Here is a 27,633-nt window from a genome sequence, read left to right as displayed (position 1 = left end):
ATGAAATCTAGGAAATATCTGATTTTTTTCGGGATGCCTGGCCCATGTAGAAAACTAAGGACGAATGTGAAAAGGGACCTTGTAGACACATTTTTCAGCTCATTTTATCTGTCTGGTCAACAAATACTGTGTCTGATAGGTAAGGCCTGATATACTTTAAGTAAAAGGCTGGGTGGAATCATGTTAATGCACCCTGATGCACCTTTCCTGGAGGTACCACTTTTGTTTTTGTTTCTTGACACTGATGGTTAATTCCTTTTTCAAAAGATGAATAAATATGTTTTAACCGTTATGGATTTTATTTATGTGAGTAATAGAAAATAGTGAGGGCTGATCTTAGAATAAGACAGACCTAAAATCACATCCTACCTCTCATACCATGGGCAGTTCGTTTAAAGTTTCATTGCTTTAAGCAGCTCTCTGACACAATGAATTACTGATCTGCTTCAGGAACTTGCATGCTGGCCACCCCTAGAAATAGTAAAGCTGAAAGTCTTTAAATAATAACTCTTAACTTATAGATCAGGGATGGGGAACCTGAGGCCTAGAGGGCCACATGTGACCTCAAGGCTGCAGGTTCCCAACCCCTGTTACAGATATTCCATAGATATAAAGATATATGTGGCCAGCTTGTGGTGGGTACAGTCAGTCAACTAGCATTTATTTAATTCTTACTATGTGCCAGACGCTGTGCTAATCACTGGCAATACATTGTAAGCTCCCCCATCCCAATCTCTTCTCTCAAGGAGCTCCTAATATAATAGAGGAACACAACATACAAACAACTGATGCAAGCAAAATATAGACAAAATAAGTTGGGGGTGGTTGCAGAGGTAAGGTACTGAAATTAAGGAGGACTGGAAAAGGCTTCTTGTAGACCATGAACTTTAACTGAGATATTTGGGAAGCTAGGAAGCAGAGATGAAGAGGGAGAATGTTCCAGGCTAGGGAGATGACCAGTGAAAACATTTAGAAGTCTGGAGATTGAGTGTCTTGATCTAGGGACAAGAGGGGCCGTTGTCACTGGATCTGAGATTATGTGAAGGGGAATAAGACATCAGAAAACTGGAAAGGTAGGAAGGAGCCAGATTACAAAGGGCTTTGAAAGCCAAAAGATTTTATATTTGATCCTAGAGGTAATGGGGAACCTCTGGAGTTTTTTGAAGAGAAAGAGGTAATGTCTGACCTGTGCTTTAGGAAGATCAATTTGACAGCTTAGTGGGAGGATGGGTTGGAGCCAGCAGACTAGTCCAGGTATGAATGATGAGTTTAGACAGGGTGGCAGTAATGTCAGGGGGAAAAAAAGGGGGCATTTTCCAGGGATGTTACATGAGTGGAAAAGATGGACTTGACCATTAATTGGATACAGAGAATGAAAGAGTAAGAGGAAGGATTGAGTTGGTTTTTAGGCATGTTGAGTTTAAGATGTCTATGGAACATACAGTTCTAGATATCCAATGGACAGGTGGAGGTGTAAGACTGGAGGTCAGGAGGGAAGTTAGGGCTGGACAAGTAGATCTGGAAATAATTTGTTTAAAGATGATAACTGAATTGAAAAATTGAATGTTTGCAATTAAACGGGAGCTGATGAGATCGCCAAGTGAAAGTTTAGAGGAAAAAGAAGGGGGTCCAGGATAGAGTATTAGGAGACTCGGGGTACCTCAAAGGACCAGAATTAGGTATACCACATCGGGTTATTCCATTTATGACATTGACAGGGTGACCACTGTTGTGGCTATAGAAAGAGGAGAATCTTTCCGATGAAATGGGGCAACTTCATACTGTTTGTAGTGTTATCAACTTTGGTGTCTTTGAAGTTCAGGCAGAAGAAGTGGTGAACATATGTTCTCATTGACTTTAAGAAGCTTCTTGGTGATAAGCTATAATATCCAGAGGTGCCCTAGATTTTTAAAAATCTGATTTCCTTTCTAATTAACAAACATTCTCTCTCTCTCTCTCTTTCTCTTTCTTTTCCTCTCACCCACGCCCATCCTGGCCATTCAACAACCACAACAAAAAAAAGACCCTTGTAGCAAATATGCATAATCAAGCAAGCAAATTACATTATTGGCCATATTGAAAAAAGATGTGTTTCTCATTTGTATTTTAAGTCCATCACTTTTCTATCAGAAAACAGGTAGCATGCTTCATCTTTGGTCCTGTGGTTCACCATTGCATTGCTAAGAGTTCTAAAGTCTTTTCAAGGTTGTTTTCCTTTATAGGTAGATACCCCTTAGTTTCTTTTTGGATATCATTACCCTAATAAACCTTAAAATGCGTTCTAGAAAATATGGTGCGTTTATAAGGAGAAGAATATTTGCATTCAACAGTTTTGATACTTCAGTTTTAGAAATGTAATCGGCTTATCATGGCTGAGATCAAGTTGTTTTTCTTTCAACACATAGGCTCAGTATGTTGTTGCAGCTCGAGACTTGTACCTGTCTGTATATTTCTTCAAAAAGAAAAAGACATTTAGGTAAGAATTTATTTTGTTATTACTTGTCACTATTTTTGTTTAATGTATTAAGTTTTTTCTCCATAAAATTAAACTTATTCTAAAACTTAAGGTTGTTATTGTTATAGTTGTTTAACCTGTAGTACTCTAAATTTCAAAAATGTTTGTTAATGCTTGTTTAATACTATAATGGCTTAGGATTTTTGTATATCTTCCTATATCGATTCTCTTTTTATTTTTCTGAGTTAATTATAGCTGCCGAGTGCCAGGAGGTTGACAGTGAATAGCCCATGCAGTGAATCTAGGCCAGTTAATAAGTGCCAAATACTCCTCAGTCAATTATCTCGAAAGTTTGATTCAAGTGGAAATTTAAACCTTAAGAAGAGATTCTTTGTCCCCAGCCATAGAAGTGTCTGGCTCTAACTCAACCTCAACTAAACTTAGACTATCAGAAGTGGAAGAGACCTGAGAAATTATGTAGGCCACCTTGTTCATTTTATATGTAAGGAACCTGAGGCCCAAAGTTTAAGCCACCAAACCAGGTAGTGGCAAACCGTCCCATTTACAGATGAGGAAACTGAGATCCATACGGATCTCAATTATGTCCAATAGCAAGGATTAACAAGTAAAATAGGGGAATGTTAGATTCAAATACATGTGAAATATGCATGTTAGTGTTTACTTACCAAAGAAAATTCATGATCTGTTTTTTGTTTGTCTCCTAATCTTCCATTTAATAGTTTTTGAAAATTACAGTTTTTCCTCCCAGTACTTTTAGGAGTCCCTTTTATATAAACATATACTGACACAGGCAAAAGTTATTTTTATAATCATGAAAAACTTTTCCTTTAAGGTTTTCTTTGCCTTCAGGAAAGAAGAAGAATTGCAATAATATCTTTACTTGTGTAGCATGTCATCCTAAAGAAGATTGTATAGCAACTGGACATCAGGATGGCAGAATTCGTCTCTGGTAGGCTGATTCATGAAGATCATACCAGTCTTATATACAATAATATTGCATTAGCTTTGAAGAACTTGTAATTGTATGTAAACAAAAGACAGAACACTGAAGACCCACTAAATCAATTAAAATTAGGTACTGTTGTCTTCTTTTATTGTTCCCTGTATTAACAAAGTTTTTATATTGGCCTTTGGGAGATAGTAGCTTTTATCTCACCACTTTGAAAAGGAAAGAAGTGAAAATAGGAGGTGTGTTTCAGCACAGCTCACATAAGCTACAGATGATAGGTGGTGAAAGAGAAAAGTATTTTAACTTGTGCATGTTAAGAACAATCAGCCTTATGTGATGATTCAGTCAACAAATTGTTAAGTGCTTACTGTGTACGGGACATTATGGTAAGTTCTGGGGTTCTAACAAAAATGAAACAGTCCATCCCCTTGATGCTTATACTCTACTGAGAAGATATGCCATACACAGATAGTAAGCAGAACTTTTATGCTGTCAGCATTTTAAACTTCACTAAAACTTTTAGAACACCCTATACATAGAGTAAAATTTCAAGAGGAGGCAGGGGTCTGGGGAGGCAATATTTGAGATGATAAGATAAGGAGAGGCCTCATGGAAGAGGTAGCATTGAACTGTTTTGTAAAGAAAGCTAAAGATAATTAGAAGCAAGTGCATTCCAGATATGGGAAATCACCTCTACAAAGTCATAGGGATAGGTGATGATTTGAGTGTATGGGGTAGAGTATAGGTAAAAAGCCAGTTTGTCGGGAAAAGAGAGTGTGTAAGGGAAGAAATAGGAATTAAGATTGAAAAAGCAGGTTGGAGGTATTGTAGAGGGTTTTAAGTCCCTGTCTCTGGGTTTTATGTTCTAGAAGCAATAGGAAACCAATGAAGTTTTTTGAATAGGGGATGTGAAATGGTCAGATGTATGTTTTAGGAATCTCAGTTTGGTAGCTGTGTGATGAATTGATTTGAAAGAGAGAGTGAAATCAGGAAGTAATTGGGGCACTGTTGTGTTAATCTGGTAGAGGTAAAAGCCAAGAGAGTGGAAAGGAGGGATTGAAGTAAGAAATGTTCTGGAGCTTGGCTGCTGCTGGGCTAAAGAATCAAAAAAAACTCCAAGGTTGTGAAACTGATCAGCTAGAATCATGGTAGTGCCTTCCACTGAAATCAGGAAGTTTAGAGCAAGGATAGGCAGGAGGGAAAATGTGAGTTGCATTTTAGACATCTTAAATTATAGGTTATCCATGTGAGGATATCTAGCAGACAAGATGGCATTATAGGATTCAGGCTGTCAACACATTCCTGATTAATTAACTGAAATTAAATGTCTTTTTCCTCAATAGGAGAAATTTCAATGACAATAAAAATTATACTTACACATCTCTACATTGGCATCATGATGTAGTTATGGATCTAGCTTTTTCAGTAGAAGGTGAGTAAATGTTTAATATTTTGAATGTGGAAATGAATCCTGAGTAATATACTCAGCAGTCATTGGGTTTGCCTAATTTGTTAGCAGAAATGTATAATTTTAGCTCTTCTTTTTGTATATGTTTTCACATTGCAATGTAGTTTAACATAAGTCCTGCTCCCATCTTTCACTGTGACATGGAGGGGACCCCTAGGGTCATTGAAAGGTGTGACAAGAAGACACAAGCTGTAGTAGATTCTGCCAGGCTAGACCTCAAGTGTAGTAATAGTAACAGACTGTACCTCGTTCCCATAGAGAAGTCTGAGTCTGGAAAAGATCATCACAAGAGGTTGCACACTAGATAATTCTACTACTGTGGCAACCCCTCCACTGCCCCCTAAAAAAAAGTTCAAAATGACCCTCACTCTTAGGCCTTCTCCTACTTCACAATGGCAGTGGCAGAAAAGAACGATAAAGAACGCTAAGAATCATTCTTCTTAACCTGTCTATGAGTACGAATTTAATGGTAAGTACTTTAAATGTGCAATCTTTATATAATCATCAACGAGTTGACATGCTAGAGTAAGTGAATTGTATTCATCTTGACAGTATCTATGATGAAATGAGAAGACAAAAGGAAGTTTGAGTTAAATGGAAAGATGGTTTACAAGCTCTCCATAAAGAGCCATATGTAAGAGAGTTGTCTTTGGACAACAATAAAATAACATCTCATATTGCAGTGCTCATGATGAGTGTTTTTTGGGGGGGAAACCTGAAGATAATTGCAGCTTCAGGACCAATATCGATTTCAGAGAGAATGAGAAGGTAGAGAAATTCTACAGAAATATTGATAAAGACTTTTTAAATTAAATCTGTGTATTACTTGGTAATTTCAATGCAAAGGCCAGCTTAGGTGTGAAAAATGCTGGAAAATATGATTCAGGATTTTAAAAAAGAGTGGTCAAAGTCTTGTATAGTATGTAGAAAAATCAGCTATCCACAGTGGCCCAAAAATAAAGGGGTAGAGGGGAGTGTTAATTAATAGTTTAATTAGCAACTTAATATCTGAACCTCCCTCCTCCCTTGAAACGTGTTCTACATCTCCTATCACTGGTTCCCTTTTCTCTATTAGATTTAAAAAACAATATAACCAAGACACAATCAAAAAAGCTTTGTCTTTGAGTTTACTACATTCTGTTACACAAAACCAATCTATACATTGACTGTGTCTAAAAATCATGTTACATCTTTTATCCCTTAAGGGATCAATTCTTGATATAATCTGAAAGAACTATATGTACTTCAAGGGCATCCTTAGTAATAGTATAAGGAGGGACCTGGTTGGCGATTGTAATATTCTACAGTAGACCACATCTTTATTATAACATAGCTGACTGAAATATTCAGAAAATGAAGATTCCACTAAGCTATTAAAAACAATTGATTCAGTAGTGCAAAATGTTGCCTTAAAGGTTCTCTTCGTTAGTGTGTCTCCCATGCATATGTTAAGGTCATAGAAACCATAATATTAAGCAAGGTGTAAGACTAAGGTTTTTGCCACTGGTCTGGGGGTTATCCAGCAAGGTCTCAATAAAAGAGAGCATTTTTAAGTGTTGGGATCCTCCAGATAGATGTTCCTGTTTTCAGACAACTTTCTGCTGTGTATCAAGCCCTAGAATGTCAGATAGCTTCCTAATACAATTTATAATTCTCAAGAATTTTGCCGAACGACACATATGTAAAAATCTAAGGCCATGAAGTTGTGCAGAATGTAATATGCTTTTAGATGCACAGCACACAAAGCTAGTCCACCTGGATATATACATCTGGTAGGGTCTTGGTTTGGCTGTGAAAACATCCCAGTTACACTAATTTATGAGTTGCTTTTCATTTGTGGCTTATTAGCAGATGCACAATAACAAGCATTGTCAGTGTGTCAAGTTAATTTTACAAGTTGTATTTGATTTCAACGCTAAGCACAAACATCTGTTCACAACTTACAGGAAATGTAAAGACAAGTCACCATGATCTTTACCATTAAAATTTTTGTTTTGTACTGTTCACTAACAGATTAGAAGGCTCATTAGTCTTTGAACAAATGCTTAATACATTTAAGTGATCATTTCTTTCCAAAATAATAGTAAAACAATTGTAAGTGGCATATAAGATCTTAGAAGTTAAATTCTCATGTGTATTTTGAAGTATTCATACATTTAACGCTCTTATTTAAAGTTTCTCTAATAAATATTTTCTTTATTCTGTGTGTGTAATGGATGGAAAGGCACCAGTCTTTTGAGTGGTGGGCGTGAATCTGTCCTAGTAGAATGGCGAGGCGGCATAGAAAAAAATAAAGAGTTCCTGCCCCGTTTAGGAGGTACCATTGAACACATTTCAGCCTCACCAGGAGGGGATTTGTTCTGCACTTCTCACTCTGATAATAGTAAGTACATAAATTATCTTAAAATGATCTGGTAATATAACCAGATAAAAAGTTAACTTCCCATAGAAAGAAGGGCTTAGAATCAGTGAGGATCTTGGATAATTATTATTTTTCTTTTTGGTGAAGCGAACGGGGTTAAGTGACTTGGCCAGGGTCACACAGCTAGTAAGTGTTAGTGTCTGAGGCTGGATTTGAACTCAGGTCCTCCTGACTCCAAAGCCAGAGCTCTGTTCACTGCACCACCTAGCTGCCCTTGGATAACTTTTTAATGGGCAATTTTATTTCTATTCCTCCTCCCTTAGTCTTTTATGAAGTAGATAGGGTAACAACAAAGTGGCATGAGCTATAACAAAGCTTGATTTCTCCATCTTTTATGTTTTTCCTCCAAAAATCAATAAAATGCCAAGTAACATTCTCTTGTAATCTCAATCATAGATTTAGAGAAGAAAACTTCTGTCAAGGCCAACCCCTGTGTTTTATAATTGAGGAAACCGAGGCCCAGGAAGGTTAAGTGCCCAAGGTCATACAGGTAGTAAGTGACAGGGCCAAGGTTTGAACCCAGGTCCTCTGACTCCAAATCCAGCATTCTTTTCACTTCTCTACACTGCCTCCCTGAGTACAAAATGTCAGAATATTTATACTAAAATGAGATTATTCCTTGGATAGCACTTTTTATGAATCAACATTAATAGCATTCTTTAGCAGTACTTGGTAAAATTCTGAAATGCTCAATGCTTAACACACTTTTTTTCTGTTAGATCAAAAATGTATGTATGCGCTATATACATATGTGATTTAGTTGAAAGAACTAGGGGGGGAAAAGACTAGGGATATTTATCTTAGAAAAAAGGAGTCTTAAGGACATAATCTACATAACCAAAAGCTTATTCTGTGGAAGTTGGATTAGACTTAGTCTGCTTGGTGCCAGGGAATAGAAAGCAGGATCAATAGATGGAAGGTTGTTGAGGCAATTACATTTTGATTGAAAAATAGCAGGAATATGCTGCTCGCTAGAACTATCCCCAAAATTAATCATCTGCCTGAGCTAGTGTAAAGTTCCCTTTGAAATTGGGTATTTTCAGATATTGGTTGGGTGACCGCTTAGGGTTGCTGTTAAGAGGTTTAACTCTTCAAGTAGGTGTTAAAGCAAGTATCCCTTCCAAACCTTAGAGTTTATGATTAAGTAATTTTTTAGATAGATCGCTTAACAGTGCTTTGAGTAAACAATCAGTTATTCCCTACATTTAAGCATTATAAAGTTCTGAATTAGTCCAACTTTAAAAGGTGTTTCTTCCCCTTCCTCCACTCTCTTGCAGAGGTTGGGGTTCCATGGGTGTGGAACATTGCATATGTCAGATTTTTTTCAATGAATTGGTCAGTGTTGCTGACTACTTTTTTCTTTTTTTCAAAACAAAAGGTTGAAGAGAAGAGGGATATGAAGAAGTTTAAGTGATGAAAAAAATTATATTAATAAAAATCCATTTTTTAAAAAAAGGAACAAAAAAGTAGTTGCTGAATCTGTATGTTTAGGAGTCATATAGAATCAATTAAATTCATTTATTTTCCGCAGAGATTATGATCATTCACCGAAACCTTGAGGTTTCTGCAATAATCCAAGGACTTGTGAAAGGTATTGTATAATAAAGATCATTTGTAATTGCCTGTATTAATAAACCATCATTTCCTAATTAGGAAATTACTTGTCACTTTTCTTTTACAGATAGTGTTGTCAACACTGGTTTGATGATTGATCCAAGAACTAAAGCCCTGGTTATGAATGGGAAGCCTGGCCACCTACAGTTTTACTCTCTCCAAAATGACAAACAGCTGTACAATGTAAGTTTATATTCCATGCATTGTCAACAAGAGTGTTGCCAAAATAATTTACAGAGGATCCTGGAGGTCAAAGAAATTGTTTGTTTAATAGCAATCAGTAAAAAGTTAACGTGCTTGTGTTTACTTAAACACAGTCAATACGATCTGTAGCTGTTTAGTTCAACTAATGCTAAAGAGGTCACATTTTCAGATTAGATCTTCTTGTGGATTATTTAGTTTTGTTTTATTTCATGATGACACAGTGGCCCTCAAATTCTGACTATCTTGTTCCCATTGTTCTGTTGGTAATAAGGAGATTAGATGAGATCATGGATGGAGCAGCACAAATCCTTCAGCACTACTGAGAAAAAATGAACGCAAAACATAGAACCTAGTTATTTGTTTTCTTCTACTTGAAAGAAGAGACTTATTTTTTCCACCTTCTTTGTAAATGACCTATTTTTACTTTTTCTTTTTCGGGGGGGGGGTCAGTTCCTGTTTCCTCTGTAAAACAGTGATTTCATTAAGTCTAATGAAATAATTGTATAAAGCAATAGTATCAAATAAGTGGTTGACACTTCTGGGGTAAGATATTTAATTCATTTTAGAAACTGAGTTACGAATCTAATTATTGTTTCAATATGGGGCATTGAGACCATTTATGATAAATAAACATCTCGTATCCCTAAAGCCAATTAGTCTTCATTGAGTTTGTAAAAAGCTACTGATGTTTTAAGGTAGTTTGTTTTCCTTTGCATTTTTGGAAGTTACATCAAGAGTTTGGTTATTTCAGCTCTTCTGTACCAAAAATTTTCATCTCTATGAAAGATAATAAAATTTATTTTCATATAATCTTTTTAAGATACTGAGATAGTTAAGACTCAGGCAATCTTGGCTCTAGTTCCAGTACTGCCACTAGCCAGGTGATCTTAGACAAGATAATTAACCTCTTTGGGCCCTAGTTTCCTCATCTGTAAAATGAATTTCTTATCTCTGATATTCTCAGACTCCACATATTACACAGAATTACAGATTTTGGCAGTTGGAAAGGACCTCAGTTGTCTATAACCCAGCCCATACTTGAAAAGATTTCCCCAGTGTGACATACCCCACAAGAGGTTGTCCAGGATCTGCTGGAAGGCCTCCAAGACTGGGCACGGAGCCCACCACCTGTTTAGGCAGCCTGTGCAGCTTTCGGACAGAAAAATCCCTATGTCTGTACAAGTTGATAACATTGTTAGGAAGATATCAGTGTTCTTTATCTTTGCTTCAACATAAAAACATTTTGTCATATGTTAATAAATACTTTTTGTGTCTTTTTTTCCCTAAAACTTTAGTTAGATATTGTACAGCAGGAATATGTTAATGATCCTGGTCTTGTTCATATTGAACTAATGAAGGCTGCCTTTAGTTCTCAAGGCAACTGGCTCGCAACAGTGGAACAACGGCAAGAGAAGGAAGCAGAGCTTGAATTACAGATGAAATTGTGGGAATTTAATGAACAACAACAAGGGTAATACTTCCTGTATCAGCAGTCCATAATCTGAAAGAATTAATGAGTTGACTTGTTATTAAACTCATCACTATGTTTTTCAAGTATCAGGCTTTAAATGAGACTGAAAAGTCTGAAAAAGGCAAATTGAACGTGACAGAAGTTTTCTGAAAGCAGAAACACTGCATTCTATATAAAATTCTTTTTCCTTTTCATATGAAAACTCTTTAAATATTTGGTGAAAACCATTCCAGCATGCAAAGAGGCCACACTGTGTGTAGCCATAATAAGCCTCTTGAAAACAGGAACCATACCCACAATTTCTTGTACATAATAGGCATTCCATAAATAATTTAATGAAGATAGTAGTGTATTACTTGGCCTTTTCCCAAATAGAAATATATACAAAGAAATAAATTCTGTGGAAAAGATTTTATAGAGGGACAGCTAGGTGGCACAGTGGCTTTGGAGTCAGGAGGACCTGAGTTCAAATTCAGCCTCAGACACTTGACACTAGCTGTGTGACCCTGGGCAAGTCACTTAACCCCAATTGCCTCACCCCACCAAAAAAATATATATATACATATTTTATATAAGTATGCATTTATGAGTGACACCATATAAGATTTGTAAAAAGGAGATTTTATTTTCTCTCATTCAGGTTTATTCTTAACACAAGAATCAACATGCCACATGAGGACCATGTAACTGCTCTGTGTTTCTCGGATACAGAAAATTCAGAAACTCCTACCTTGGTGACCACCAGTAAAGATAGCCACTTTAAAGTCTGGATATTAACGGATGACTCAGATATATATAGTAAGTTTATTTTTTTGAATGTGTTGTTTTTTCACAGTGTTTAAAGTTGAGTATGTTTTTGGCTTGACATTTGAATAGTTTTCCAGTGAAACTTTGTAATGTTTTCTGTAACAGAAATGTTTCTTTTCATCTTTATTTTATTAAATTAATTCAGCAAATTTTTAAATGAGAACTGTGTAAGCTGTTTAGGAAGTTTTATTCAGTTTATCTGTATCATTGTTTAAACAGTACTTTTAAAATAGTGTACCCTTGAGGTGTCTTTGTGGTTTGAAATGTTGGCTGTTTTGCTTTGACTCTATTTTGCTAAATAGAACTTTTATATATGTCAGTGTTAATCATGCTTTCTGTTTCTTACAGTTTCTAGAATTATATCCATTCCTGACATTTAGCATGTCCAGAAAAAAAAGAACTTAATATCTTTCCCCAAAAACTCTACACAAGTTCCAAATTTCCCTGTATCTAAGGTGCTGTCATCCTTCCAGTCATCTGGATTTGCAGCAATAGAGGTTTCCTTACCTCATTCTTCTTCATCAAACACAGCCAGTCAGTTGTCAAGTCTTACTGTTTCTACTTCCCAAATACCTTCATCTCTCCTCTTTCAGCTGCCACCCTAGTTCAGGCCCTCATTGCCTCTCACCTAGAATATTACAATGGTCTTCTAGTTGATTTCTCTGCCTCAGCTGTCTTCTCTTGAATCCATTTTCCATTCAGCTGCCAAAGTCATATTCCTAAAACTGAGTCTGACTGTGTCACTCTCATGATCAGTAAGCTCCAGTGGCTCTCTCCCCTGTAACTCCTGTGCTCAAACACAAGCTCCTCTCTTTGACACTTAAAAGCTCATCACAACGTTACCACAACTTAGCTTTCCAGCTACCGCTTCACACAATCTGTGATCCAGCCAGACAGCTCTTCTTTTGGTTCCTAACACACAGTCTTTCATCTCTCATCTCTGTGCCTTTGCCTTGGCTGTCCCTATACCTGAAATGCATGCCGTTAGAATCTCTGGTTTCCTCTAAAGCTCAGCTCACACTCCACTTTGTTTATGAAGCCTTTCCTCGGGGCAGCTAGGTGGCACAGTGCATAGAACACCATCCCTGGATTCAGAAGGACCTTAGTTCAAATCCAGCCTCAGACACATAACACTTATTAGCTGTATGACCTTGGGCAAGTCACTTAACCCCATTGCCTAGCCCTCAAAAAAAAAATGATGAAGCCTTTGCTCATCTCCTCATGAATCCCCCCTTCCCCCCAAAAAATTTCTTCATTTGCTTTTTATGTATTTTATAAATATTTTTATGTTGTCTAACTGTAAATTCTTTATCGCAGGGACTAGTTCAATTTTGTATTTGTTTGCCCAGCACCTAGTATAGTAAGCATATAGAAAGCACCTAATATATGCTTGCTTTTTTTTTTTAAGCATAGGCAGTGGGGTTAAGTGACTTGCCCAGGGTCACACAGCTAGAAAGTGTTGTGTGTCTGAGGGCGGATTTGAACTCAGGTCCTTCTGAATCCAGGGCCGGTGCTCTATCCACTGTGCCACCTAGCTGCCCCCTATTATATGCTTATTGATTGAGATTTTTGAGCATTGTTTTCTTCTGTTGGTCGTTTTCATAGAGTTCAGATTGTTTTGGGTAAGCACTATGGTCTTGATGCTTTTGTTTTCATCTGCTTTACATTTTTAGAAACAGTGTCTTTTAGGGTTTTTGTCTAGACTTGAGTTTATGTCTGTTTTCCACTTCAGTTCATTTCCACCAGAGGGAGCACAAGGGCAAAATAAAAGACTAAATCCAATTTAACAGTTCAGATCAGTCCATTTTGCTTATATGCAGGATAAGTCGGTAATGGAGAATGGTATTCAGCATTGTTAAGGCTATATTAGGAAAAGGAATACTCTCTCCCTTCTCCCTTCTCCCTCCCCTCACCCCCTTGCCTGTGTGGAAACCAGTACCTAATGGACCAAGTTGAATCGACTCAAGTTTTATCAGGGTATATTTCCATTTTTAAAGACAGTAACAGTTGTTAGCATAAATGAGAATGAAGTAGAAGTTATCTGTTCCAAACCTCCTTCTCTCCTCAAATCCTCAGCTCTAGTCTCTAATCTAGCTCCTCCTGAACTGAGAATCCAGAAACTAATTTGTTGTCAAGAAAGTCGATGCTAAGAAGAGAGGATAAGATGTTTGTTCACATGGGGTAAGGGATTATAGGTGGATAGGTAGAATGCTCCACTAGTATTCTTGTGATGCCAGGGGAAACTGAGGAAGGCCTCCAGTACATTGAGTTGACTTATGAGAGGTCATGGTCAGTAATCACACAGGATTGATGGGCATCCATACACTGTGTCTGCATCATTGGAGGGAACATTGAGATCATGTAATCCATTTAAAAAGTCTTTTTTCAACATTTTCTCTTCTTCATTGGTGTTTATTACACATATTGAGTATGGTAAATTGTATTCACATTATGTAACATAATCTTTTATGTTATATTAATACTTCTGCTTTGTGAATATGTAGTTTTGTTATTATGATGTATGGTACTGTTTGGCCAATTAGAATTTCATTCACTGTTTTCACAGAACAAGCTATGGGCTGGACCTGTGATTTTGTAGGCAGTTACCACAATTACCAAGCAACAAATTGCTGTTTCTCTGAAGATGAGTCTTTACTTGCAGTTAGTTTCGAGGAAATAATAACACTGTGGGATTCAGCTACTTGGGAGCTTAAATGTACATTTTGTCACCGTCCTGGGAAAATAAAGTAAGTAATCTTTAATGTTAGTTCCGGTTGTATTTATTGACGTTTTAAAATTTAGAAATAAATCTTTGTCCAGAGAAATTTATTACTGTGTGTTTATTCCAAAGATAATATATAGCAGAACTTGAAACTCAAAGTTCTGTTCCTACCTGTAAGATCCCTGTGTTGGATTTTAGTGTGAGAGATTTTCTTTTTCTGGCTAAATAAACATTCAGTGATGAGTTCATCTTGTTCTTGTATTTGTCAGGTGATTTGGGCAACCTCTACAGAAATATATGATCAAATGTCAGATACAAAATTGAGTCTTTTTTTCCCCAAAAAAGTCACCTACGTCAGTTTTAAGAAATGAAATAGATTACTTGAATAAATCTTGCTGTCACATTCCACGACCCATTTTCCACTTGAATAATTGTAAACAATCATGTGTCCCTTCAAAATTATAATTTACATAAGTCTAGCTAGTCCAGGGACTATAAAATATGAGAAACAAGAGTGCATATTTCCCGTATTTTTTTGGTTTTGTTTTTCTCCAGGAACCTTTGCTTTGGGAGACAAACTTGTTCCAGATATCTTCTGGGAACAACTGAAAAGAGTTTTCTGTGCTGTTGGAACCTGCTCACTTGTGCATGTAAGATCTTTTTCTAATTCATTATGACTTTCAAAGAAAATGCTCACAACATACAGGAAATTGCTACTGAACTCTGGAAATTATAAAAACCGTCCAGATTCTCTTTTAATTCCCTAGGGGCCATTCAGTTTTTGTTGTTTTCCTAGCCAGCTAGATTCCCCAGCTTTTGAAGTATTGTACCTATATAGGTGTTAGAATATTTGTTAAAGGGGCATCGAGGTGGTTCAGTGGATAAAATGCTGGGCCTAGAGTCAGGAAGTCATCTCCCTGAGTTTAAATCTGGCCTCAGACATTTACTAGCTGTGTGACCCTGGGCAAGTCACTTAATCTTTTTTGCCTCAGTTTCTTTATCTGTAAAATGAGAAGGAAATGGCAAATCTCTCTGATATCTTTGTCAAGAAAACTTCAAATACGGTCATGAAGAGTGGGCCACAACTGAAATGACTGAACAACGATTTGTAAAGGACAAAGTTAAGAAACAAACTCACATTCTCTAACTCGATAGTGTTCTTTATAGCGCACCTTGCTCTCTCCAGTAGGAAAATATGTGAGACAGTTGCCACTGATATACTTCGGTTCAGTGAAATTTATTTGTCACTAAGGGTAATTTGATGAGGTGGGAATAGGTTATATAGGGTATTCTGTAGCTCTGCCCTGTTTTTTTTTTTGGCTTCCTGGCATAATATTCCAAAGAATATTTAAGTCTATATACATATTTGAGATAGAAATGGTAAATATTAATTCTTTTTATTCTGTCTTCTGTCCCTGGTTTGAAGTCACTATAAGTTTGGAGAACTTATTCATCTGAACTTTGGACAAAAAATTGTCGATGGCTTTTATTGTTTGGTAAGACTAGGAATTAAGTAGTTTCTTTTTGGCTGACTATTCTTACAGTGGAATGGAGTGTACAGCTCAATGTTAGAGTTTTGGAGCCTGATCCCACTTCAGATAACATTGCTGCAGTGTCTTGGTCCTCAGGAGGTTCAGATTGTAAGTACAAGGCCTTCCTTCACTAGCAAATGGTGATCAAAGTAGATACAGATAAAACTTGATTATTTTTTTAACCTGTGAGATAATTGAGTTAGATTTAACTTCAAAACAAATCTTCATTTGCTTGAGACAGACCACTTCCCTTTCCTGATTTTTAGTCCCCGGGCATATTTTAAGGCTCTGCATTCATACGTGGTTCTGAGAAAATGATATGTTTTCCTGAAAATAATTAAGGACTAGGATATGTACTTTCTGGAGCAATTCATAAGTTTGGAATACTTTGCAATTCTTTGATGAGAAAATATGCGTACTTATCTAAAACTAACTTTACCTTTCAGAATGTTAACATATATTTCCTTTTCTCCCCCTCAGTATTTGTATTTAAACCTAGTGAGCCAAGGCCATTGTGTATTCAAAAGAGTATCTGTAGAGAGAAAGTCCAGTGTGCTGTGTTTGTTCCAAGAGATGTCCCTGAATCATTTATCTCAGAAGATTACCAGTGGCTGAACAAGTCCCAGTTTTACTTCTTAAATGAATCACAGGTAACTAGCACTTAGAGATTTTTTTTTAAATGAAAAAAACCTTCATTTTTTAATTGTTAACTAAATAGTGGAAGGCTTGCATGGATTAGAATATGTCTCCTACACCCATTAGCTATCCTATTTCATAGTGACTTATTTCATTAAAGTTTTCAGTTTTCAAAAGGAGTTTTATTTTCTGAATTGTCCTGTGTTAAAATTAACAACTGTAATAATAACTCATTTGTATAGTGCTTTCCTTAATAAGAGGCATAGTGTGGGCTATTGACTAGGGGGCCAACCTTGAAGCCAAGGAGATCTGAGTTAAAATCCCACTTCTGATACATACTGTGTGACCCTAGACAAGTTACTGGCTCCATGTTCTAAATAGTTCTCTAATACTGTATGTGGAAGAAAAGGTAATGACCTCTTAGTAGAGGGGATTTCTTTATCCTGGAGTACCCTACGCCAATGCAGTTCTAGTCTCCATCTCTATCCCTTTCCTTACTGTAATTCTGTGAGATAAGAATTAGCCCAGGTTACAGATATGGAAGCTGAGGCTTGGACTTTAGGTAAGTTGCCTATAGTCACTAGTCACTTAGTAGTAAATGTTGGAGGCAAAACTTGAAACAAAGTCTCTTAGCTTCCTATTCCTCCAGTTCCCAAATTCAGTGCTCTTTCTACTACAACACAAAAGACCCCCAAAACCTACTTTTGCTTTACTTTTCCTCCTGTAGACCTCAGTTGGCTCAGTGCCATAGCCAAATCTCCTGTTTTCTAGTTTTCTCCCTGAACTGAATTCTGCCATAATTTATGCATAGTATCAAAATCCAGGCAACCCACATGCCAAAGTGTGGACACTTCATTAAATGTCCTAGTAATTCTATACATTGCAAGCAAAGGACATTGACATAAAGCCTGTAAAAAAGTTCAGGGGTCCTTGATTTCATCAGAGTAAGTACTTCCTACACAAAGAGCAGCGCCTCAGGGCTGTAGTAAATAGTCTTTGTGTATTTCTGTGGTGAAAAAAAAATGATCACTTTTGGCCAGTTGAATGATGGGTTTCTCCAGACTTGGCCCAGCTGGTCCTCACGTCAGAGGCACAGACTTGCCCTCTCCCTGATTGGCCTTGCCAGAGCTGGAGCTCCATTGCAGACACAGCCTTCACCAGTCCTGGTTTAACTAAGCTTTGTGCTGCCATGAGGCATCAGAGTAAGGCTTGGGTGGACAATGCTATAAACCAATAAAACAACATTTCTTAAACCATGATTACCTAAGTATTGTCCTTCAGTTTGGTTTTACTAAATTTTATATGGAATCTTCCAAGAGACATTCTAACATTCTTGAAAATAATGGTTGAATGTGTTTAAAGTCTTGCGTTATTTTATTTTCTTGATTCAGATTTATGATTTTTGGTGTGGGTAACTCTCAGGGTAGAAAACAAATCATCATGTAGTCTTAGAGAGCTGCCTGGGGCATTTAACTGTGGGTCCTTACCTAGGACCACACAGCCAGGATGTATCAGAGGCAGGCCTTGTACCCAAGTCTGCCTGACTCCAGCAGACCGTCGGCCACTTGCTACTATTATCTTATGAAGAAATCTGTATCACAGAAGATGATAGCCTTGTCTAACATTTCTCAACCTTTTATTGCTGTTTTTTCTCTTTTTAGGATTTAATGACATTCAGTACAAAATCCCCAGAAGAAAAGCTTACGTCATCAAGCAAACAGGTATGTTAGATCCACCCTGGTGGTGAGATACTGAAGATGACCCTACAAAATAAGAGGCTCTTACATCTCAACAATGAGCTGACCCTTGCACAGAGCTAAAAATATTGAAATATTGTGCATAGCCAATTTCTCTGCCTTTAAAGCTGTATTCCTTTTCTTCAGAAAATGAATGTAGGCTTTTATTTTTTTCCTTCCTTCTCCTTCCCTAAGCATAGGATCATAAAATCCTAAATTTTAAGCTAAGTCATCTATTAATAACACTCAGAGAAGTTAAAAGATTTACCCAGAGTCACACAGGTAACTAAGCCAGGGATTGGAACCCAGGCCCTCTTGACTCCAAACCCAGCGCCTTACTCTGTTCTATGAGTCTCATTCCAAAAATTATTCACAGTGTCAAAGCTGGAAAGGATTGAAAAAAGTTCATCCAGTCCAAGCACTTCTTTTAAGAAATAGGGAAACTAAAGGTCAGAGAGGCTAATTAACTTACCTGTGGTTGCATAGCTAGCAAAAGTTAGAGAAAGACCTGGATTTGGATCCCAAGTAAGTCCAGCCCTCTCTCTAGTATGCTATATTGCATTAAAAAGGGAGTGAAAGCAGTGACTTGCTTGAGCTCTCCCCTAAACCCCTCCAAATACCTGTAAAAAATAAAAATGGCTCCAAACATATTGCATTAAGGAATATTTAAAGACTTAAAAAATATGTATTACCCATGTGCTTCTATTTTATTTTATCTTTTTTTTTCAGTAACATCACAGTCGTTTTTTAGAAGGGAAAAACCTCCTGATCTCTCTAGATTAAGCCCTCCCTTATGACAAAGGAAAGTAATTAAGTAAATATATCCAGTACAGTGACCACCTCTGAGACTATATACAAAGGAATGTTGAAAGGCTAAAGGATACATGTACCTGCTAATATTTAGTATATATGTTATTTTAAATTTATGCTATAGCTAGTGATGTTGTAAAAATTTTTAAATATACTTTGCCTGGATTCATAATTATATGATATGGGCAGTCCTACCGCTGGTACAAATCTGATGAGGAGGAGGATGAAAATAATAATAGGTAACATTGTTAGTGTGCTTTAATTAGTTCAGAGTACTTTATACACCATATCCCACTTGATCCTCATGACCATCCTATTAAGAAAATATTAGAGCTATTATCCCCATTTTATGGATGAGACTATCTTTCCACTTGTATTTGTATTTCCAGTGCTTAGCACAGTGCCTGGCACATAGTAAGTACTTATTCTATGCCTGTTGAGAATGAATGAAAGAGTGAGTGAGTGAATAAGTGAGGAATTTGAGAATCAGGAAGACCAGATAAGTCACTTGCCCATAATCAATCACAGTAAATTCAAAGACAGGAAAATTCTAGCACTGTTTCTGCTCCCAGCATGCTACCACAACCTTTTTGTGATTATGTCTGTGATTTTTATCTGTGTCCTACAAATCTTTGGGAGAGATCTACTCCCCATGCACTGGAAATTTTCCTTGAGGTTTTTTTTTTAAAAATATTTTGTGAGCCTTATTCCACACTTGGACTTATTTATCTTTCGTTTTTACTGTATGACAACTCAACTTCTACAGTCATTCGTGCATTCTTCACATATGCTATAACCCCATTGACCCCATTATATTTCTATTGCCTTTGGGATGACCTTCAGTTTTGATTCTAGGATTCATACCCTTGGGTTCTTTGGATTTTGGTGCAGTGATTTCAAGATATTCACATAGGAGTGTTAAAAAATTTATCAGGAGGACGCTGAGCTCAGGTGGAAGTGATTGAAAGGGTAGAGAATGGTGGGGATTTGGGCCAGGGCCCAAGTCCGATTGCAGCTGATAATTGGAGGCTGACTGCTGATCAGATTTGAAGGGTGATAGTACCTGTTGTTAACTATATGTACAAGCACCTAAGACCAGGCCAACAGCAAATAAGCCTGCAATTAGCACTATGCCAGGACAACTCGTTCTGGGTCAACCAAAAGTCCACTTCTCATCCTGGACCCTGGTGGATTAAGCTCCACTTGTATTCCAGGTCTTGGTTTTGCCATCATATTCTCCTGTTCTCAGGGAGTGCTTGCTAATTAGTTAGCAAGACATGGCTAAGAGCCACAGCAGCTAAGAAGTTCAAATTCTGTTTATGTTTGATTTGGGGTTTTTTTTGTTGTTTTTGTTTTTAGGCAATTGAGGTTAAGTGACTTGCCCAGGGTCACACAGCTAGTAAGTGTCAATTGTTTGGTCTGAGGCCAGATTTGAATTCAGGTCCTCCTGACTTCAGGGCTGATGCTCTATCCATTGTGCCACCCAGCTGCCCCCTTACGTTTGATTTGACATCTATTTTATGCATATCTGGCACAGGAATTAGAGAAAGGAAGGGCCTTTCTACTATTCAGATATGGCTTGAGGCAGATACACTTAAATTTTTTTTTTTTTAGTCCAGTAGCCACCTGTAAAATAATAAATTTCATACTCTGTATTTTAGATTAAGCAAATAAATAAAAAAACCTGATGACTTTACTATAGTATTTTTACTTTTGGAATAGAATAATCCCAGTAAATTTCTAGGAGATTCTTTTGCAACCCTTAGAATAGCCTTCTACCTGCGCCACTCTCATTTCTTACAGCTAATAGCAGAAGAAAGCCTTCCAGCAACCCCCTTCTATTTCCTAATGGGAAAGCATAGAAGGCAGCAAGAAACCAATCCAAATGAAATGATGGAGAATGAGCTCATCTATCACCCTTCAGCAGAAGATATACCGGCAATCAGTGAGGTAATACTAACAAAAATGTCAGACTGCATACAGTGAAGGTAGTGGTTTTTTGACTGCTTTACTTTTCTAAATAACTTATTACTCTGCTCGATATTTAAGAACCTGAAGAGAAATCTGTCTGTTCATTGTGGTCAAGTGAAGCCTCCTTGAAGTGGGGGCAGGAGAGGGGAGGCAGAAACATTGAAGAGGAGAATTAGTTTCTTAATATTTAGAGAATGTTAGGGCTGGACTAAGGTGGGAGGGGCAACATTGAAAATGTCTATTTCAACCCCTGTCTCCATTTTACTGATGAGGAAAGTGAATCCTAGAGAAGGCAGGTGACTTACTCAAGGTCTCAGAGCTACAAAGAGATGAGACTTGTCTTTCTGATTCAGAAGTCTAGTGCTCTATGCAGTGCACTATGCTGCCTTAGTTCCTTTAAGATAAGGCTAATTAAGTAATTACATAGCTTGCAGATTTAAAGCAAAAAAGATCAAGACAAGCTGTGTGTTGCTTTGAGACATGTAGAGAAAAAAATTGTATCTTTATTTGGTTTTACTTCTCTACATACCATTCATTCTAGTATTTATTACTATGCCTTCTTTAATGTAACTAGGTAGGGTATATAGAAGATGAAGGTAAAAGCACTTATAAAATGAGGAATCAAAGTTCTGAGTAAAACAAAAGCAAAACTTAAAGGGTTTTTTCTATTTTTTTTTTAAATTTAGCTCCTTCAGACTCCTGCACATGTACTACCATCTGCCTCTTTTCTATGTTCCATGTTTGTTAATTCATTGTTGATATCCAAAGGTACTAAGAGGTAAGTAAGAAGCCTTGAAATTAATCACCTAATAGTTCATGTTTTTGTACAGTAGTACATGATAATGGCTGTTATAACTGTTTGGGTGTTTTCTTCTTCATAAGAATATTTGACCAGTATGTTTTTGTTATGCTAAAAATTAAAGCAATTTACAAATTAACATATTAAACTGTAAACTAATGTGATGAATGCAAGTTATAGGGGAAAAAACCATTACTTTCTGTGTACCTTAAATAGAATTCATTGTGATTTAAACTATTTTGTAGAGATTCATGAAATAAAATGCAGTTTATAAAACGTAATTGCTAAGAAATATTTTTGGTAATATGTTGATGTATAAGTAAGGTGCGTGTTATAAAAGTTGCTGTATAGTAATAAATTTTATATCTCTGAATAATTTTGTTTTGTTGTAGTGCTGAGGAAATTCCAGATGATATAGAAATGGAAAGTGAAAAGGCAGCTGATGACTCAGATGAAGAAAATGATTTATCTGAAAAGATCCATGATGAAACAAATGACACAGTTACAGGGGATGAAATAATACCTCAGCTTTCTAAAACGCAAGAGAAAGAATTACGGAAACTTAGAAAAGTGGACTATAGCTGGATGTGTTCTCTTTAACAACAGAATAAGAGACTTTGCACTTTATTTTTTATCATACTGCTGTATCTGTCTTAATGTTATTCCTTTTTAAAAATAAATACTGAATTTTGGCAGCCTGTACTTTTAAGAGATAGACCTTTTCAAAAAAGTTACAGTAACATCTTGTATTTTTATAATACATTACCCTTTTTCAAGTGATCTTGTGTATGTCATGCCATTTAATACTTACAACTCTTCAAGGTAGTCAGGGCAGATATGTTCAAATCAATAAGAAGGAAAGATAGTAAATGATTAGGAAAAAGCAAAGATGGTTTCAGTTCTTCCCCCCACTACCTCCCAAACAAAGGAGAGGGATTAAAAGAACGTGTACAAGCATAACCTTATAGCAAAGCTATCAAACACACCACCTATGGGCAACACTGCTGATTGCAACCCAAACTAGATTAAAATGTAATTGGGAAATATTATCAAAATAATAAAAATACAATAAAACAATAACTATTACATTTTAAAAGTAAGAATCTGCAGCCTGTAGGGATTCTTACATGTAGTTTAGTGGTTCCTGTTTCTATTTGAGTTTGGCACCATTACCCTACAGCATACAAACATTAAGTTCACTTCACTTCAGTCACTTTGCCAGGCACTGGAATTGCAGAGACAAAAATGAGAGTCTCTGCCCTCAAAGAGCTTACACCCCACATCTTACTTGAAAGATGCAGAAGATAAAGGCTTCTGGTTTAGTTAATATTGACTACAAAAGAACATTTAACTTTGTAGAACAAAATGTGCTTGAAGACTCTTCTAATGATTTCAGATATCTGAAATATCAGATATCCGTGTTCAGAGAATCAAAATTGCCAGTGACCCAGTGGACAATGGGAATATAGATAGGGAGTGTTAGGTAGACTCAGATGTTTTACCAATAAGGACTGATGTTCAAGGAGCTTTGCATAAAGTCAAGAAGATGCATGACCCAAAAGGAGTTGAGACTAGTTGTGAAGCACAAAAGTGAGTGTTAACATGAAGAGCTGAAGCGGACCTGCTAAATGTTAAAGCCCCAAAAGGAGACCTCCAGCGAATGAATAAAGTATTTGCTAAGTATATATTGTGTGTTGAACCTGGAAATATGAATAGAAAAGAAGAAAAACAGTCTCTGCTCTCAAAGAGTTCGCTTTCTAATGAAAGATTTCAGCTGTAAGCCAGATGGAGAGGTCCTGTGGTTCTTAGGGTAGAGTGGTAGCGCAGCTGTTAAAAGCAGTCTCTGATGTTAGACCATTTAATAATGCCAAGGACTTTAATGACAAGAACTTTCTGTTATGGGTCTTCAGTAGCATCTGAAGAGACCATTGCTAGGCTGTATGGCCACAGGGGCTGCTTCCAAGCATGCTGTTTCCACCAGACTGAAAGCATTATTCTTCCAAAAGCTCTTAGGTTCAGGGTGCAAGGGGAGAGGGTGGTCAAAGTGATAGTGGTGGTGTGTCAACTTGCCTGGCACATACCGCCTCCTGTATTTTAGGGTGCCACAGTGCTTCGGCTAGGCCAGTACATCTGCCCTGTCAGTGGCAGTTGGTTGGCACTTGGTGGAATGGATGGTCTTCAGATAGTGTTTGTGACGGCTGGATTAGAAGCAAGATTGATGGTCTGAGGTCTGAGGAATGCTTTGGGTAGATCCGAAAGGAAGACATGGGCAAGAATTATACAAGATAAGGTTCAAATGGGTTACAATCTATCCTACTAGAGGTAGTACACACATCAGTGCAAATAAATTCATTGAAGTATTACTCTTTAATAGTAAATTGCAGTTGCTATGTAGGAAAATAAATGTAAACTTCCTACATACCCATAGATGTTCCTGTTTCTCTCCTCTGATTGCTTTTTTGTCCCCTCTGCCTGATCATCATCCATCTCTTGCCCCCTAAGAACTCTATCCTAGGGCCTCTTCAACTTTCCCTCAGTGGTACTTCAAAGAGTTTAATTAGCATTTAAATGCAGATGACTCCTTTACACGTATATCTCATCCTACTCCATTCCACCAACTTTACTGGCATCTCAAAATCAGAAATTCAAAACGACCCGTCTTTATCATAATCTTTCCCCACTTCCCAACTTGACTATTTCTGGGGAAGGTGTGACTTATCTAGTCATCAGGTTTGTGACTTCAGTCATCTTTTATTCTTCACTCTCCCTCACCCTTCATATCCAATCGCTTCCCAAGTCCTATTTAATTATACCTCCATAATTTCTCATGTCTGTTTCCTCTCCATTCACTTCAGGCCCTCCATCTCTCGCCTGAATTATTATAACTTCCTAATTGGTTTCCCTGCCTTCAGTCTCTGCCCTCTCCAATACATCATCCTCCAAATGCTACTGAAATAGCCATCCCAAATCTGACCATATTATTCTCTACATCAACTGTCTGTTTGGAATAAAACACTAACTCTTCAGTCTGCCATTTGAGGTTTTTCATGTACTAGATACAGGCCCCCTTTCCAGCCTTTTTTCTAACTGCATTCCTCCACCCACTCTACAGTCCAGTAAAACTGGACAACTCCCTGTTCCCTAAACTTGACACTCCATCTCTCATCTCTGCACATTTATAGATTCTATGCACCATGCCTCCTTCCTCATCTCCAGTTTGCAGAATCCTTCAAGGCTCGGCTCCAGAGTCACCTAGGTGAGCTTTCCCTGATCTCCCCAGTCATGACCTCAGTGAGGCTCGTTATGTTCATCTGCAAAAGGAACACAAAAGATTTCTACCTCCTATTACACAGGGTAGCTGAGAGATAAGCACTTTAAAATTCTCAAATTTATATACATATGAGCTATGAGATCTAGGATCATACATTTAAAACTGAAAAGGGACCTTAAAAGTCAAATCAGATCCAACCCTTCATTTTATAGAGAAGAAACTGAATCCGGGGAGTTTACATGGCTTAATCAATAAATGTTGTGTGTGTTCTGACTGCTCCACTGACCTATTCTCTGAAATACAATAGTACTGAAATTAGGCCAGTTAATAACCCTGCAATGGCCTCTAAGTGGTCAAGTGAGAGGAAGAGTCCATCAATGAGGCAGGCTTCATTGTCTTATTTTAAGAAATTGCCACAGCCACCCCAGCAGCCATCAACATCAAGGTAAGACCGTCCACCAGCACAAAGATTATGACTTGCTGAAGGCTGAGAAGATGGCTAGTATTTGTTTTTAGCAATGAAGTATTTTTATATTAAGGTATATACGTTGTCTTTTTGGACATAATACCATTGCATGCTTAATAGACTACAGAATAATGTAAACATAATTTTTATGTGCACTGGGAAACAAAAAAACTTCATGTGACTCACTTTATTGCAGTGGTCTTAAACTGACCCCACAAATTCGTTTGAGTTATGCCTTTAGTGATAAGCCTAACCTAATTCCAAATCTCTCTACTCCAGAAAAGCAAAGTTGTATAGATATCTGAGGCCACCTATATCATTGTTGTTTCCTCCAGCAAACCTGGGTAAGAATAACTAGCATTCATATAGTGTCTTAAAGCTTTCAAGGGGCTTTACATATGTCGTCTCATTTGATCCACACAACAATCATGTGAGGGAATTGCTCTTATCATTCCTATTTTGTAAATAAACTAAAACTGAGAGTGAGTAAGTGACTTACCCAACCTCACACAGCTAGTAAGTGTCTGAAGAAGGATTGTAACTCAGATATTCCTGTCTCTATCCACTGGGCCACCTAGTTGTCTGGGGATTCTTGATGTTATAATTTAAGAAATTCTGAAAATACCTCAGGCATCTATTTTGGCTTGAGGCCTGACCTGGTTGTAATAAAAGAAGTGTGTGTGTGTGTGTGTGTGTGTGTGTGTGTGTGTGTGTGTGTGTGTGTGTGTGTGTGTGTGTGTATATTCATTTGGCTAATTGACTCCTCTCTTTAAAATATGTCTAACAAATTAGGAGAGTTAACCCTTTAACCAATTGAATTCCTTGAGGGTTTATCATCAGGTACTTCCCAAAAACACCTTAAGCTGGAATTTAAAAAACTCTCAAGATGATCAAAACTTAAGCAAGTTAAGTCATTCTGGCAGCTTGTTTTCCTACTAACAACTAAATGGATCAATTGCACTGAGAAAATGCTTGTTTCAATGTAGAGGGAAGGTTGGAAAAGCTCACTGCATCACTGCTTGAGCTGAATGGAATTGGGTAGTGAGACTATGTAGTGCTGGAGCTACTGAGTTAAGTTTTGTGTAGACTATTAGAACTGGATTCAGAATAACTGGGTCAGAATCCCACAAGATATATGGCCTTTGGCAAGTCACTTGTACTCTTCATAACTAAAATGCCTCTCCATAAAAACAAGGCATTAGACTGGATTATTTTCTCAGTATGCCTTCTAGCTTTCATTCCTCTGAAACTCCAGTAAACAGAGCTGGGAACACTAAAATTGTAGGGTAATGGGTCAAAGTAACTAGGCCAATGGATATGCAGTTAAGAAATGCTTGGTACAAAGTTCCAAATTTTTTGTGGTTATTTATTTCTGGGTTTGTGTCTTGAGCATCCTTGTTACCGTAACAATTTTTATCATAATAATAATTCTTTATGGTTTTCTCCCTCTTTCAGCCTTATTTCCTTACTTTGGGCTTTGTGTTAGGGACAGGCTCTGTGCATGTTTTGTGTCCTCTTGGATCTTACTGCTGCCTTCTTGGGGTATTTGAGTCTTCTGTTATTTCAGGATCTCAGAGACAGCTCCAGCTGGTGACCTTCAAGCTTTCCAAACTCATCTGATCCAGGGCAAAGTCTGAGCATTACAAGTTCTTCACCTGTGTTTCAGTCGGAGCAACACAAATGTGACCTTGTCCCTGGTGGAAGCTCCAGTGGGCTATTGCTGGATTTATCCTCTTTTGGCCTGCTGGAAAACTTCAGAGTGATAGAACAGCAGAATCAGCATTTACTCTGGGCTCCTTGGTTATTCCACTGCAGGCTTCAGGCTGAACTGGAGGCTGGATCTGAGTCTCTGCTCCTCTCTCAAGGCCAGAGTCACACAGCTACTGCTTGCTTTTGTATATGATCCTTTATAGTATATGGCCCAGGACCTGCAATGATAATGGCTGCTGCTCCTTGCATTGGACCGCCACCCTTAGGTTCAGGTCTTCTCCTCAGCTCTCACTTGATCTTTGTAAGCAGTGAACAATAGAGCTTCAAGTCCACATCTGTTCCTAATCCTAGAACAAGCTTGGGCCCCTCTGGATCTAGGAACTGTCTTCCCCTGGTACTTACCTATATACAGATGCTTGTTCAGTCCCCTGCAGGAAACTCATATGTGCTCTGGGCTAGACCTGTTCCCCAGGGTCCAAAGAACCCGCTGTTTCCCTACGCTGACCTCAGATTGAAAAATGACTCCATGTGATTTTTTTTTCCTGTAATTCCCAATCAAGATTTGGTCT

At 37.5% G+C, this 27,633-nt stretch overlaps 1 protein-coding gene across 1 annotated transcript in view; it reads left to right on the top strand.

The window, feature by feature from the left end:
• WDR75 (WD repeat domain 75) overlaps positions 1-22,319 on the top strand; it is a 33,143-nt gene extending 10,824 nt beyond the window's left edge. Inside the window, exons 6-21 of the mRNA XM_020993597.2 lie at positions 2,406-2,476; positions 3,309-3,425; positions 4,769-4,857; positions 7,118-7,276; positions 8,847-8,906; positions 8,997-9,112; positions 10,429-10,604; positions 11,245-11,402; positions 13,978-14,158; positions 14,689-14,783; positions 15,678-15,773; positions 16,146-16,315; positions 17,963-18,022; positions 20,651-20,797; positions 21,505-21,596; positions 22,010-22,319. Coding sequence (XP_020849256.1) covers positions 2,406-2,476; positions 3,309-3,425; positions 4,769-4,857; positions 7,118-7,276; positions 8,847-8,906; positions 8,997-9,112; positions 10,429-10,604; positions 11,245-11,402; positions 13,978-14,158; positions 14,689-14,783; positions 15,678-15,773; positions 16,146-16,315; positions 17,963-18,022; positions 20,651-20,797; positions 21,505-21,596; positions 22,010-22,217 — 1,995 coding nt within the window. The 3' untranslated portion in view covers positions 22,218-22,319. The remainder of the gene's footprint in view (positions 1-2,405; positions 2,477-3,308; positions 3,426-4,768; positions 4,858-7,117; positions 7,277-8,846; positions 8,907-8,996; positions 9,113-10,428; positions 10,605-11,244; positions 11,403-13,977; positions 14,159-14,688; positions 14,784-15,677; positions 15,774-16,145; positions 16,316-17,962; positions 18,023-20,650; positions 20,798-21,504; positions 21,597-22,009) is intronic.
• Positions 22,320-27,633: the final 5,314 nt, after the last annotated feature.

The sequence above is a fragment of the Phascolarctos cinereus genome, unplaced genomic scaffold, assembly GCF_003287225.1.
Source record: "Phascolarctos cinereus isolate Bilbo 61053 unplaced genomic scaffold, phaCin_HiC Scaffold_726;HRSCAF=1367, whole genome shotgun sequence".
Lineage (NCBI taxonomy): Eukaryota > Metazoa > Chordata > Mammalia > Diprotodontia > Phascolarctidae > Phascolarctos > Phascolarctos cinereus.
This window is presented reverse-complemented; position numbering and strand designations above follow the sequence as displayed.